General features: G+C 51.2%; 1 protein-coding gene across 1 annotated transcript in view; it reads right to left on the reverse strand.

Annotated features, from left to right (window-relative positions):
- Positions 1 to 13,411, reverse strand: part of LOC122545532 (voltage-gated inwardly rectifying potassium channel KCNH2-like) — a gene marked incomplete at its 5' end in the record, with an annotated part of 355,139 nt that overhangs the window by 326,748 nt on the left and 14,980 nt on the right. Inside the window, one exon of the mRNA XM_087985888.1 lies at positions 1,567 to 1,666. Coding sequence (XP_087842014.1) covers positions 1,567 to 1,666 — 100 coding nt within the window. The remainder of the gene's footprint in view (positions 1 to 1,566; positions 1,667 to 13,411) is intronic.

Below are 13,411 nucleotides of genomic sequence, written 5' to 3' on the forward strand. Positions count from 1 at the left end.
TATAGACCGGCGAGCCTGACGTCAGTGGTAGGGAAGCTGCTGGAGAAGATAGTGAGGGACAGGATCTATCCCCATTTGGAAGAAAATGGGCTTGTCAGTGACACGCAACATGGTTTTGAACAGGGAAGGTCATGTCTGTCCAATTTAATAGAATTCTTTGAGGAAGTTACAGAGTTGATTGATGAGGGAAGAGCTATCGATGTCATATACATGGACATCAGTAAGGCATTTGATAAGGTTCCCCATGGTAGGCTGTAGGAGAAGGTGAGGTCGCATGGGGTCCAGGGTGTACGAGCTAGATGGATAGAGAACTGGCTGGGCAGCAACAGACAGAGAGTAATCGTGGAAGTGAGTTTCTCAAAATGGAGACCTGTGACCAGTGGTGTTCCACAAGGATCTGCGCTGGGGCCACTGTTGTTTGTGACAGACATAAATGATTTGGAGGAAAGTGTAGGTGATCTGATTAGCAAGTTTGCAGATGACACTAAGATTGGTGGAGTAGCAGATAGTGAAGGGGACTGAAAGAGAATGCAGCAGAAGATAGATAGATTGGAATGTTGACGAAATGGCAGATGGAGTTCAATCCAGGCAAATGCGAGGTGATGCATTTTGGAAGATCCAACTTAAGAGCGAACTATATGGTAAATGGAAAAGTCCTGGGTAAAATTAATGTACAGAGTGATCTGGGTGTTCAGGTCCATTGTATCCTGAAAGTGGCAACACGGGTCAGTAGAGTGTTCAAGAAGGCATACAGCATGCTTTCCTTCATTGGACGGGGTGTTGAGTACAAGAGTTGGCAGGTCATGTTACAGTTGTATAAGACTTTGGTTCGGTCACATTTAGAATACTGCATACAGTTCTGGTCGCCTCATTACCAAAAGGACATGAATGCCTTGGAGAGGGTACAGAGGAGGTTCACTAGATGTTGCCTGGTCTGGAGGGCACTAGCTATGAAGACAGGTTGAGTGGATTAAGATTATTTTCATTAGAAAGACAGAGGTTGAAGGGTGACCTGATTGAAGTCTACAAAATGATGAGGAGTATTGACAGGGTAGATAGCAAGAAGCTTTTTCCCCCAGAGTGGGGGATTCAATTACCGGTGTCATGAGTTCAAGATGAAAGGGGAAAGGTTAAAGGTAGATATGCATGGGAAGTTCTTTACACAGAGGGAGGTAGGTGCCTGGAATGCATTACCAGAGGAGGTGGTAGAGGTGGGCACGACAGCATCATTTAATATGTATCTGGACGGACGCATGAATGGGCAGGAAGCAGAGGGCTACAAAATAGGCAACAGGTTTAGGTAGAGGATCTGGATCAGTGTAGGCTTGGAGGGCCGAAGGGCCTGTTCCTGTGCTGGAATTTCCTTTTTACTTAGCTCTTCGAATTTCTGCACTGTATCTTGTTGCTAGTACACGGTGCTGCTACTGAGCATCAGTGGTGTCAGTGCTGTTCCTCATCAGTGTCCTCTGCTTTTCTGTATTGACCCTATACTGGAGTGATAAGGGTCAAGGGTCAGTGTCTGGGTGTCAGTGAGGTCAGGCATCAATCCCTTGGATATTTTCTCACCGTGTTCTGTCCGCCTTCGGAATGACAACTTCTGCGTCTGAGATTGGTGAAAACCTCCATCAGATTGACTGCTGGAGTTGGAGCCTGGAATCATGTTGGTCTGTCAGAGAGACAAGGCATGAACTGGGACATTACACAACACAACGACCAGCCATAACACTGACTGCAGGGTAGGAGGTGGAGAGACACTGATACAGAAGATACAGGGAGGCACATGGCACAGTGGTTAGCACTGCTGCCTTACAGCGCCAGAGACCCGGGTTCAATTCCAGCCTCAGGAAACCGTCTGTGTGGAGTTTGCACATTCTCCCTGTGTCTGCGCGGATCTCCTCTGGGTGGTCCGGTTTCCTGCCACAGTCCACTAAATTGCCCGTAGTGTTAGGTGAAAGAGTACATGTAGGGGAATGGTTCTGGGTGGGTTGTTTTTCGGAGGGTCAGTGTGGACTTGTTGGGCCGAAGGGCCCGTTTCCACACTGTGATTAATCTAATCCAATCAAGATAAAAAAATTGTGTCAGGAAAAACCGTTCGATCAGGAGGTCAGTTCAGGAAGAAGCTGCATCAAAGAAGTGTGTAACAGACTGGGAGGAGAGTGCAGTGAGTCAGTATCACTGTGTAACAGACTGGGAGGAGTGTGCGGTGAGTCAGTATCACTGTGTAACAGACTGGGAGGAGTGTGCGGTGAGTCAGTATCACTGTGTAACAGACTGGGAGGAGTGTGCGGTGAGTCAGTATCACTGTGTAACAGACTGGGAGGAGTGTGCGGTGAGTCAGTATCACTGTGTAACAGACTGGGAGGAGAGTGCGGTGAGTCAGTATCATGTGTAACAGACTGGGAGGGGTGTGCGGTGAGTCAGTATCACTGTGTAACAGACTGGGAGGAGTGTGCGGTGAGTCAGTATCACTGTGTAACAGACTGGGAGGAGTGTGCGGTGAGTCAGTATCACTGTGTAACAGACTGGGAGGAGTGTGCGGTGAGTCAGTATCACTGTGTAACAGACTGGGAGGAGAGTGCGGTGAGTCAGTATCACTGTGTAACAGACTGGGAGGAGTGTGCATGAGTCAGTATCACTGTGTAACAGACTGGGAGGAGTGTGCAGTGAGTCAGTATCACTGTGTAACAGACTGGGAGGAGTGTGCGGTGAGTCAGTATCACTGTGTAACAGACTGGGAGGAGTGTGCGGTGAGTCAGTATCACTGTGTAACAGACTGGGAGGAGTGTGCATGAGTCAGTATCACTGTGTAACAGACTGGGAGGAGTGTGCGGTGAGTCAGTATCACTGTGTAACAGACTGGGAGGAGTGTGCATGAGTCAGTATCACTGTGTAACAGACTGGGAGGAGTGTGCATGAGTCAGTATCACTGTGTAACAGACTGGGAGGAGTGTGCGGTGAGTCAGTATCACTGTGTAACAGACTGGGAGGAGTGTGCAATGAGTCAGTATCACTGTGTAACAGACTGGGAGGAGTGTGCATGAGTCAGTATCACTGTGTAACAGACTGGGAGGAGTGTGCATGAGTCAGTATCACTGTGTAACAGACTGGGAGGAGTGTGCGGTGAGTCAGTATCACTCTGTAACAGACTGGGAGGGGTGTGCGGTGAGTCAGTATCACTGTGTAACAGACTGGGAGGAGTGTGCATGAGTCAGTATCACTGTGTAACAGACTGGGAGGAGTGTGCATGAGTCAGTATCACTGTGTAACAGACTGGGAGGAGTGTGCAGTGAGTCAGTATCACTGTGTAACAGACTGGGAGGAGTGTGCAATGAGTCAGTATCACTGTGTAACAGACTGGGAGGAGTGTGCGGTGAGTCAGTATCACTGTGTAACAGACTGGGAGGAGAGTGCGGTGAGTCAGTATCACTGTGTAACAGACTGGGAGGAGAGTGCAGTGAGTCAGTATCACTGTGTAACAGACTGGGAGGAGTGTGCAATGAGTCAGTATCACTGTGTAACAGACTGGGAGGAGTGTGCGGTGAGTCAGTATCACTGTGTAACAGACTGGGGGGAGTGTGCGGTGAGTCAGTATCACTGTGTAACAGACTGGGAGGAGTGTGCGGTGAGTCAGTATCACTGTGTAACAGACTGGGAGGGGTGTGCGGTGAGTCAGTATCACTGTGTAACAGACTGGGAGGAGAGTGCGGTGAGTCAGTATCACTGTGTAACAGACTGGGAGGGGTGTGCAGTGAGTCAGTGTCACTGTGTAACAGACTGGGAGGGGTGTGCGGTGAGTCAGTATCACTGTGTAACAGACTGGGGGGATAGTGCGGTGAGTCAGTATCACTGTGTAACAGACTGGGCGGAGTGTGCAGTGGGTCAGTATCAGTGTGTAACAGACTGGGAGGAGTGTGCGGTGAGTCAGTCTCACTGTGTAACAGACTGGGAGGAGTGTGCAGTGAGTCAGTATCACTGTGTAACAGACTGGGAGGAGAGTGCAGTGAGTCAGTATCACTGTGTAACAGACTGGGAGGGGTGTGCGGTGAGTCAGTATCACTGTGTAACAGACTGGGAGGAGTGTGCAGTGAGTCAATATCACTAACAGACTGGGAGGAGTGTGCGGTGAGTCAGTCTCACTGTGTAACAGACTGGGAGGAGTGTGCAGTGAGTCAGTATCACTGTGTAACAGACTGGGAGGAGTGTGCAGTGAGTCAGTATCGCACTGTAACAGACTGGGAGGGGTGTGCAGTGAGTCAGTATCGCAGTGTAACAGACTGGGAGGGGTGTGCGGTGAGTCAGTATCACTGTGTAACAGACTGGGAGGAGTGTGCAGTGAGTCAGTATCGCAGTGTAACAGACTGGGAGGGGTGTGCGGTGAGTCAGTATCACTGTGTAACAGACTGGGGGGAGTGTGCGGTGAGTCAGTATCACTATGTAACAGACTGGGAGGAGTGTGCAATGAGTCAGTATCACTGTGTAACAGACTGGGAGGAGTGTGCGGTGAGTCAGTATCGCTGTGTAACAGACTGGGAGGGGTGTGCAGTGAGTCAGTATCACTGTGTAACAGACTGGGAGGAGTGTGCGGTGGGTCAGTATCACTGTGAAACAGACTGGGAGGAGTGTGCAGTGAGTCAGTGTCACTGTGTAACAGACTGGGAGGAGTGTGCAGTGGGTCAGTATCACTGTGAAACAGACTGGGAGGAGTGTGCAGTGGGTCTGTATCACTGTGTAACAGACTGGGAGGGGTGTGCGGTGAGTCAGTCTCACTGTGTAACAGACTGGGAGGAGAGTGCAGTGAGTCAGTATCGCTGTGTAACAGACTGGGAGGGGTGTGCGGTGAGTCAGTCTCACTGTGTAACAGACTGGGAGGAGAGTGCAGTGAGTCAGTGTCACTGTGTAACAGACTGGGAGGAGAGTGCAGTGGGTCTGTATCACTGTGTAACAGACTGGGAGGGGTGTGCGGTGAGTCAGTCTCACTGTGTAACAGACTGGGAGGAGAGTGCAGTGAGTCAGTATCGCTGTGTAACAGACTGGGCGGAGAGTGCGGTGAGTCAGTATCACTGTGTAACAGACTGGGAGGGGTGTGCAGTGAGTCAGTATCACTGTGTAACAGACTGGGGGGAGTGTGCGGTGAGTCAGTATCACTGTGTAACAGACTGGGAGGAGTGTGCAGTGGGTCAGTATCACTGTGTAACAGACTGGGAGGAGTGTGCAGTGAGTCAGTATCACTGTGTAACAGACTGGGAGGAGTGTGCATGAGTCAGTATCACTGTGTAACAGACTGGGAGGAGTGTGCAGTGAGTCAGTATCACTGTGTAACAGACTGGGAGGAGTGTGCATGAGTCAGTATCACTGTGTAACAGACTGGGAGGAGTGTGCAGTGAGTCAGTATCGCAGTGTAACAGACTGGGGGGAGTGTGCAGTGAGTCAGTATCACTGTGTAACAGACTGGGAGGAGTGTGCATGAGTCAGTATCACTGTGTAACAGACTGGGAGGAGTGTGCGGTGAGTCAGTATCGCAGTGTAACAGACTGGGAGGGGTGTGCAGTGAGTCAGTATCGCAGTGTAACAGACTGGGAGGGGTGTGCAGTGAGTCAGTATCACTGTGTAACAGACTGGGAGGAGTGTGCGGTGAGTCAGTCTCACTGTGTAACAGACTGGGAGGAGTGTGCAGTGAGTCAGTATCACTGTGTAACAGACTGGGAGGAGTGTGCAGTGAGTCAGTATCGCTGTGTAACAGACTGGGAGGAGTGTGCAGTGAGTCAGTATCACTGTGTAACAGACTGGGAGGGGTGTGCAGTGAGTCAGTGTCACTGTGTAACAGACTGGGAGGAGTGTGCGGTGAGTCAGTATCACTGTGTAACAGACTGGGAGGGGTGTGCAGTGAGTCAGTATCACTGTGTAACAGACTGGGAGGAGTGTGCATGAGTCAGTATCACTGTGTAACAGACTGGGAGGAGTGTGCAGTGAGTCAGTATCACTGTGTAACAGACTGGGAGGGGTGTGCAGTGAGTCAGTATCACTGTGTAACAGACTGGGAGGAGTGTGCGGTGAGTCAGTATCGCAGTGTAACAGACTGGGAGGGGTGTGCAGTGAGTCAGTATCACTGTGTAACAGACTGGGAGGAGTGTGCAGTGAGTCAGTATCACTGTGTAACAGACTGGGAGGAGTGTGCAGTGAGTCAGTATCACTGTGTAACAGACTGGAAGGAGTGTGCAGTGAGTCAGTATCGCTGTGTAACAGACTGGGAGGAGTGTGCGGTGAGTCAGTATCACTGTGTAACAGACTGGGAGGAGTGTGCAGTGAGTCAGTATCACTGTGTAACAGACTGGGAGGGGTGTGCGGTGAGTCAGTATCACTGTGTAACAGACTGGGAGGAGTGTGCAGTGAGTCAGTATCACTGTGTAACAGACTGGGAGGAGTGTGCAGTGAGTCAGTATCACTGTGTAACAGACTGGGAGGAGTGTGCAGTGAGTCAGTATCACTGTGTAACAGACTGGGAGGGGTGTGCGGTGAGTCAGTATCACTGTGTAACAGACTGGGAGGAGTGTGCAGTGAGTCAGTATCACTGTGTAACAGACTGGGAGGAGTGTGCAGTGAGTCAGTATCACTGTGTAACAGACTGGGAGGAGTGTGCAGTGAGTCAGTATCACTGTGTAACAGACTGGGAGGAGTGTGCAGTGAGTCAGTATCGCAGTGTAACAGACTGGGAGGAGTGTGCGGTGAGTCAGTATCGCTGTGTAACAGACTGGGAGGGGTGTGCGGTGAGTCAGTATCACTGTGTAACAGACTGGGAGGAGTGTGCGGTGAGTCAGTATCGCTGTGTAACAGACTGGGAGGAGTGTGCAGTGAGTCAGTATCACTGTGTAACAGACTGGGAGGAGTGTGCGGTGAGTCAGTATCGCTGTGTAACAGACTGGGAGGGGTGTGCAGTGAGTCAGTATCACTGTGTAACAGACTGGGAGGAGTGTGCAGTGAGTCAGTATCACTGTGTAACAGACTGGGAGGAGTGTGCAGTGAGTCAGTATCACTGTGTAACAGACTGGGAGGAGTGTGCGGTGAGTCAGTATCGCAGTGTAACAGACTGGGAGGGGTGTGCAGTGAGTCAGTATCGCTGTGTAACAGACTGGGAGGAGTGTGCAGTGAGTCAGTATCGCAGTGTAACAGACTGGGAGGGGTGTGCGGTGAGTCAGTATCACTGTGTAACAGACTGGGAGGAGTGTGCAGTGAGTCAGTATCGCAGTGTAACAGACTGGGAGGAGTGTGCAGTGAGTCAGTGTCACTGTGTAACAGACTGGGAGGAGTGTGCAGTGAGTCAGTGTCACTGTGTAACAGACTGGGAGGAGTGTGCATGAGTCAGTATCACTGTGTAACAGACTGGGAGGAGTGTGCGGTGAGTCAGTATCACTGTGTAACAGACTGGGAGGGGTGTGCAGTGAGTCAGTATCACTGTGTAACAGACTGGGAGGAGTGTGCATGAGTCAGTATCACTGTGTAACAGACTGGGAGGAGTGTGCATGAGTCAGTATCACTGTGTAACAGACTGGGAGGAGTGTGCAGTGAGTCAGTATCGCAGTGTAACAGACTGGGAGGGGTGTGCAGTGAGTCAGTGTCACTGTGTAACAGACTGGGAGGAGTGTGCAGTGAGTCAGTATCACTGTGTAACAGACTGGGAGGAGTGTGCAGTGAGTCAGTATCGCAGTGTAACAGACTGGGAGGGGTGTGCAGTGAGTCAGTGTCACTGTGTAACAGACTGGGAGGGGTGTGCAGTGAGTCAGTATCACTGTGTAACAGACTGGGAGGAGTGTGCAGTGAGTCAGTATCGCAGTGTAACAGACTGGGAGGGGTGTGCAGTGAGTCAGTGTCACTGTGTAACAGACTGGGAGGAGTGTGCATGAGTCAGTATCACTGTGTAACAGACTGGGAGGAGTGTGCGGTGAGTCAGTATCACTGTGTAACAGACTGGGAGGGGTGTGCAGTGAGTCAGTATCACTGTGTAACAGACTGGGAGGAGTGTGCATGAGTCAGTATCACTGTGTAACAGACTGGGAGGAGTGTGCATGAGTCAGTATCACTGTGTAACAGACTGGGAGGAGTGTGCGGTGAGTCAGTATCACTGTGTAACAGACTGGGAGGAGTGTGCGGTGAGTCAGTATCACTGTGTAACAGACTGGGAGGAGTGTGCAGTGAGTCAGTATCACTGTGTAACAGACTGGGAGGAGTGTGCGGTGAGTCAGTATCACTGTGTAACAGACTGGGAGGAGTGTGCGGTGAGTCAGTATCACTGTGTAACAGACTGGGAGGAGTGTGCAATGAGTCAGTATCACTGTGTAACAGACTGGGAGGGGTGTGCGGTGAGTCAGTATCACTGTGTAACAGACTGGGAGGGGTGTGCATGAGTCAGTATCACTGTGTAACAGACTGGGGGGAGAGTACGGTGAGTCAGTATCACTGTGTAACAGACTGGGAGGGGTGTGCGGTGAGTCAGTATCACTGTGTAACAGACTGGGAGGAGTGTGCAGTGAGTCAGTATCACTGTGTAACAGACTGGGAGGGGTGTGCGGTGAGTCAGTATCACTGTGTAACAGACTGGGAGGAGTGTGCGGTGAGTCAGTATCACTGTGTAACAGACTGGGAGGAGTGTGCGGTGAGTCAGTATCACTGTGTAACAGACTGGGAGGAGTGTGCAGTGAGTCAGTATCACTGTGTAACAGACTGGGAGGAGTGTGCGGTGAGTCAGTATCACTGTGTAACAGACTGGAAGGAGAGTGCAGTGAGTCAGTATCACTGTGTAACAGACTGGGAGGAGTGTGCGGTGAGTCAGTATCATGTGTAACAGACTGGGAGGAGTGTGCAGTGGGTCAGTATCGCAGTGTAACAGACTGGGAGGGGTGTGCGGTGAGTCAGTATCACTGTGTAACAGACTGGGGGTAGAGTGCGGTGAGTCAGTATCACTGTGTAACAGACTGGGAGGAGAGTGCGGTGAGTCAGTATCATGTGTAACAGACTGGGAGGGGTGTGCGGTGAGTCAGTATCACTGTGTAACAGACTGGGAGGGGTGTGCAGTGAGTCAGTATCACTGTGTAACAGACTGGGAGGGGTGTGCGGTGAGTCAGTATCACTGTGTAACAGACTGGGAGGAGTGTGCAGTGAGTCAGTATCACTGTGTAACAGACTTGGAGGAGAGTGCAGTGAGTCAGTATCACTGTGTAACAGACTGGGAGGAGTGTGCATGAGTCAGTATCACTGTGTAACAGACTGGGAGGAGAGTGCAGTGAGTCAGTATCACTGTGTAACAGACTTGGAGGAGAGTGCAGTGAGTCAGTATCACTGTGTAACAGACTTGGAGGAGAGTGCAGTGAGTCAGTATCACTGTGTAACAGACTTGGAGGAGAGTGCAGTGAGTCAGTATCACTGTGTAACAGACTGGGAGGAGAGTGCAGTGAGTCAGTATCACTGTGTAACAGACTGGGAGGGGTGTGCGGTGAGTCAGTATCACTGTGTAACAGACTGGGAGGAGTGTGCAGTGAGTCAGTATCACTGTGTAACAGACTGGGAGGAGTGTGCAGTGAGTCAGTATCACTGTGTAACAGACTGGGAGGAGAGTGCAGTGAGTCAGTATCACTGTGTAACAGACTGGGAGGGGTGTGCAGTGAGTCAGTATCACTGTGTAACAGACTGGGAGGGGTGTGCGGTGAGTCAGTATCACTGTGTAACAGACTGGGAGGGGTGTGCAGTGAGTCAGTATCACTGTGTAACAGACTGGGAGGGGTGTGCAGTGAGTCAGTATCACTGTGTAACAGACTGGGAGGAGAGTGCGGTTAGTCAGTGTCACTGTGTAACAGACTGGGGGAGGGTGCTGTGAGTCAGTATCACTGTGTAACAGACTGGGAGGAGTGTGCAGTGAGTCAGTATCGCTGTGTAACAGACTGGGAGGGGTGTGCGGTGAGTCAGTATCACTGTGTAACAGACTGGGAGGAGTGTGCAGTGAGTCAGTATCACTGTGTAACAGACTGGGAGGAGTGTGCAGTGAGTCAGTATCACTGTGTAACAGACTGGGGGTAGAGTGCGGTGAGTCAGTATCACTGTGTAACAGACTGGGGGGGGTGTGCAGTGAGTCAGTATCACTGTGTAACAGACTGGGAGGAGAGTGCGGTGAGTCAGTATCACTGTGTAACAGACTGGGAGGAGTGTGCGGTGAGTCAGTATCACTGTGTAACAGACTGGGAGGAGTGTGCAGTGAGTCAGTATCGCTGTGTAACAGACTGGGAGGGGTGTGCGGTGAGTCAGTATCGCAGTGTAACAGACTGGGAGGAGTGTGCAGTGAGTCAGTATCGCTGTGTAACAGACTGGGAGGGGTGTGCGGTGAGTCAGTATCACTGTGTAACAGACTGGGAGGGGTGTGCAGTGAGTCAGTATCGCAGTGTAACAGACTGGGAGGAGTGTGCGGTGAGTCAGTATCACTGTGTAACAGACTGGGAGGAGTGTGCGGTGAGTCAGTATCACTGTGTAACAGACTGGGAGGAGAGTGCAGTGAGTCAGTATCACTGTGTAACAGACTGGGAGGAGTGTGCAGTGAGTCAGTATCGCAGTGTAACAGACTGGGAGGAGTGTGCGGTGAGTCAGTATCACTGTGTAACAGACTGGGAGGGGTGTGCAGTGAGTCAGTATCGCTGTGTAACAGACTGGGGGAGGGTGCAGTGAGTCAGTATCACTGTGTAACAGACTGGGAGGAGTGTGCAGTGAGTCAGTATCACTGTGTAACAGACTGGGAGGGGTGTGCAGTGAGTCAGTATCGCTGTGTAACAGACTGGGGGAGGGTGCAGTGAGTCAGTATCACTGTGTAACAGACTGGGAGGGGTGTGCAGTGAGTCAGTATCACTGTGTAACAGACTGGGAGGGGTGTGCAGTGAGTCAGTATCGCAGTGTAACAGACTGGGAGGGGTGTGCAGTGAGTCAGTATCACTGTGTAACAGACTGGGAGGAGTGTGCGGTGAGTCAGTATCACTGTGTAACAGACTGGGAGGAGTGTGCATGAGTCAGTATCACTGTGTAACAGACTGGGAGGGGTGTGCATGAGTCAGTATCACTGTGTAACAGACTGGGAGGGGTGTGCAGTGAGTCAGTATCACTGTGTAACAGACTGGGAGGGGTGTGCAGTGAGTCAGTATCGCAGTGTAACAGACTGGGAGGGGTGTGCAGTGAGTCAGTATCACTGTGTAACAGACTGGGAGGAGTGTGCGGTGAGTCAGTATCACTGTGTAACAGACTGGGAGGAGTGTGCATGAGTCAGTATCACTGTGTAACAGACTGGGAGGAGTGTGCATGAGTCAGTATCACTGTGTAACAGACTGGGAGGGGTGTGCAGTGAGTCAGTATCACTGTGTAACAGACTGGGAGGGGTGTGCATGAGTCAGTATCACTGTGTAACAGACTGGGAGGAGTGTGCATGAGTCAGTATCGCAGTGTAACAGACTGGGAGGGGTGTGCAGTGGGTCAGTATCACTGTGTAACAGACTGGGAGGAGAGTGCAGTGAGTCAGTATCACTGTGTAACAGACTGGGAGGGGTGTGCAGTGAGTCAGTATCACTGTGTAACAGACTGGGAGGGGTGTGCAGTGAGTCAGTATCACTGTGTAACAGACTGGGAGGGGTGTGCAGTGAGTCAGTATCACTGTGTAACAGACTGGGAGGAGAGTGCAGTGAGTCAGTATCACTGTGTAACAGACTGGGAGGGGTGTGCAGTGAGTCAGTATCACTGTGTAACAGACTGGGGGAGGGTGCTGTGAGTCAGTATCACTGTGTAACAGACTGGGAGGAGAGTGCGGTGAGTCAGTATCACTGTGTAACAGACTGGGAGGAGAGTGCGGTTAGTCAGTGTCACTGTGTAACAGACTGGGGGAGGGTGCTGTGAGTCAGTATCACTGTGTAACAGACTGGGAGGAGAGTGCAATGAGTCAGTATCAGTGTGTAACAGACTGGGAGGAGAGTGCACTGAGTCAGTATCACTGTGTAACAGACTGGGAGGAGAGTGCGGTTAGTCAGTGTCACTGTGTAACAGACTGGGGGAGGGTGCTGTGAGTCAGTATCACTGTGTAACAGACTGGGAGGAGAGTGCAGTGAGTCAGTATCACTGTGTAACAGACTGGGAGGAGAGTGCGGTGAGTCAGTATCACTGTGTAACAGACTGGGAGGAGAGTGCAGTGAGTCAGTATCACTGTGTAACAGACTGGGAGGAGAGTGCGGTGAGTCAGTATCACTGTGTAACAGACTGGGAGGAGAGTGCGGTGAGTCAGTATCACTGTGTAACAGACTGGGAGGAGAGTGCAATGAGTCAGTATCAGTGTGTAACAGACTGGGAGGAGTGTGCGGTGAGTCAGTATCACTGTGTAACAGACTGGGAGGAGAGTGCGGTGAGTCAGTATCACTGTGTAACAGACTGGGAGGAGAGTGCAATGAGTCAGTATCAGTGTGTAACAGACTGGGAGGAGAGTGCAGTGAGTCAGTATCACTGTGTAACAGACTGGGAGGAGAGTGCAGTGAGTCAGTATCACTGTGTAACAGACTGGGAGGAGTGTGTGGTGAGTCAGTATCACTGTGTAACAGACTGGGAGGAGAGTGCGGTGAGTCAGTATCACTGTGTAACAGACTGGGAGGAGAGTGCGGTGAGTCAGTATCACTGTGTAACAGACCGGGAGGAGAGTGCAGTGAGTCAGTATCACTGTGTAACAGACTGGGAGGAGAGTGCGGTGAGTCAGTATCACTGTGTAACAGACTGGGAGGAGTGTGCAGTGAGTCAGTATCACTGTGTAACAGACTGGGAGGAGAGTGCGGTGAGTCAGTATCACTGTGTAACAGACTGGGAGGAGAGTGCGGTTAGTCAGTATCACTGTGTAACAGACTGGGAGGAGAGTGCAGTGAGTCAGTATCACTGTGTAACAGACTGGGAGGGGTGTGCAGTGAGTCAGTATCACTGTGTAACAGACTGGGAGGAGTGTGCGGTGAGTCAGTATCACTGTGTAACAGACTGGGAGGAGAGTGCGGTGAGTCAGTATCACTGTGTAACAGACTGGGAGGAGAGTGCAGTGAGTCAGTATCACTGTGTAACAGACTGGGAGGGGTGTGCAGTGAGTCAGTATCACTGTGTAACAGACTGGGAGGAGAGTGCAATGAGTCAGTATCAGTGTGTAACAGACTGGGAGGAGTGTGCAGTGAGTCAGTATCACTGTGTAACAGACTGGGAGGGGTGTGCGGTGAGTCAGTATCACTGTGTAACAGACTGGGAGGAGAGTGCGGTGAGTCAGTATCACTGTGTAACAGACTGGGAGGGGTGTGCGGTGAGTCAGTATCACTGTGTAACAGACTGGGAGGGGTGTGCGGTGAGTCAGTGTCACTGTGTAACAGACTGGGAG

The sequence above is a fragment of the Chiloscyllium plagiosum genome, unplaced genomic scaffold (genome assembly GCF_037043375.1).
Source record: "Chiloscyllium plagiosum isolate Xiang-an unplaced genomic scaffold, Cpla_swu_hap1 HiC_scaffold_4, whole genome shotgun sequence".
Classification (NCBI taxonomy): domain Eukaryota; kingdom Metazoa; phylum Chordata; class Chondrichthyes; order Orectolobiformes; family Hemiscylliidae; genus Chiloscyllium; species Chiloscyllium plagiosum.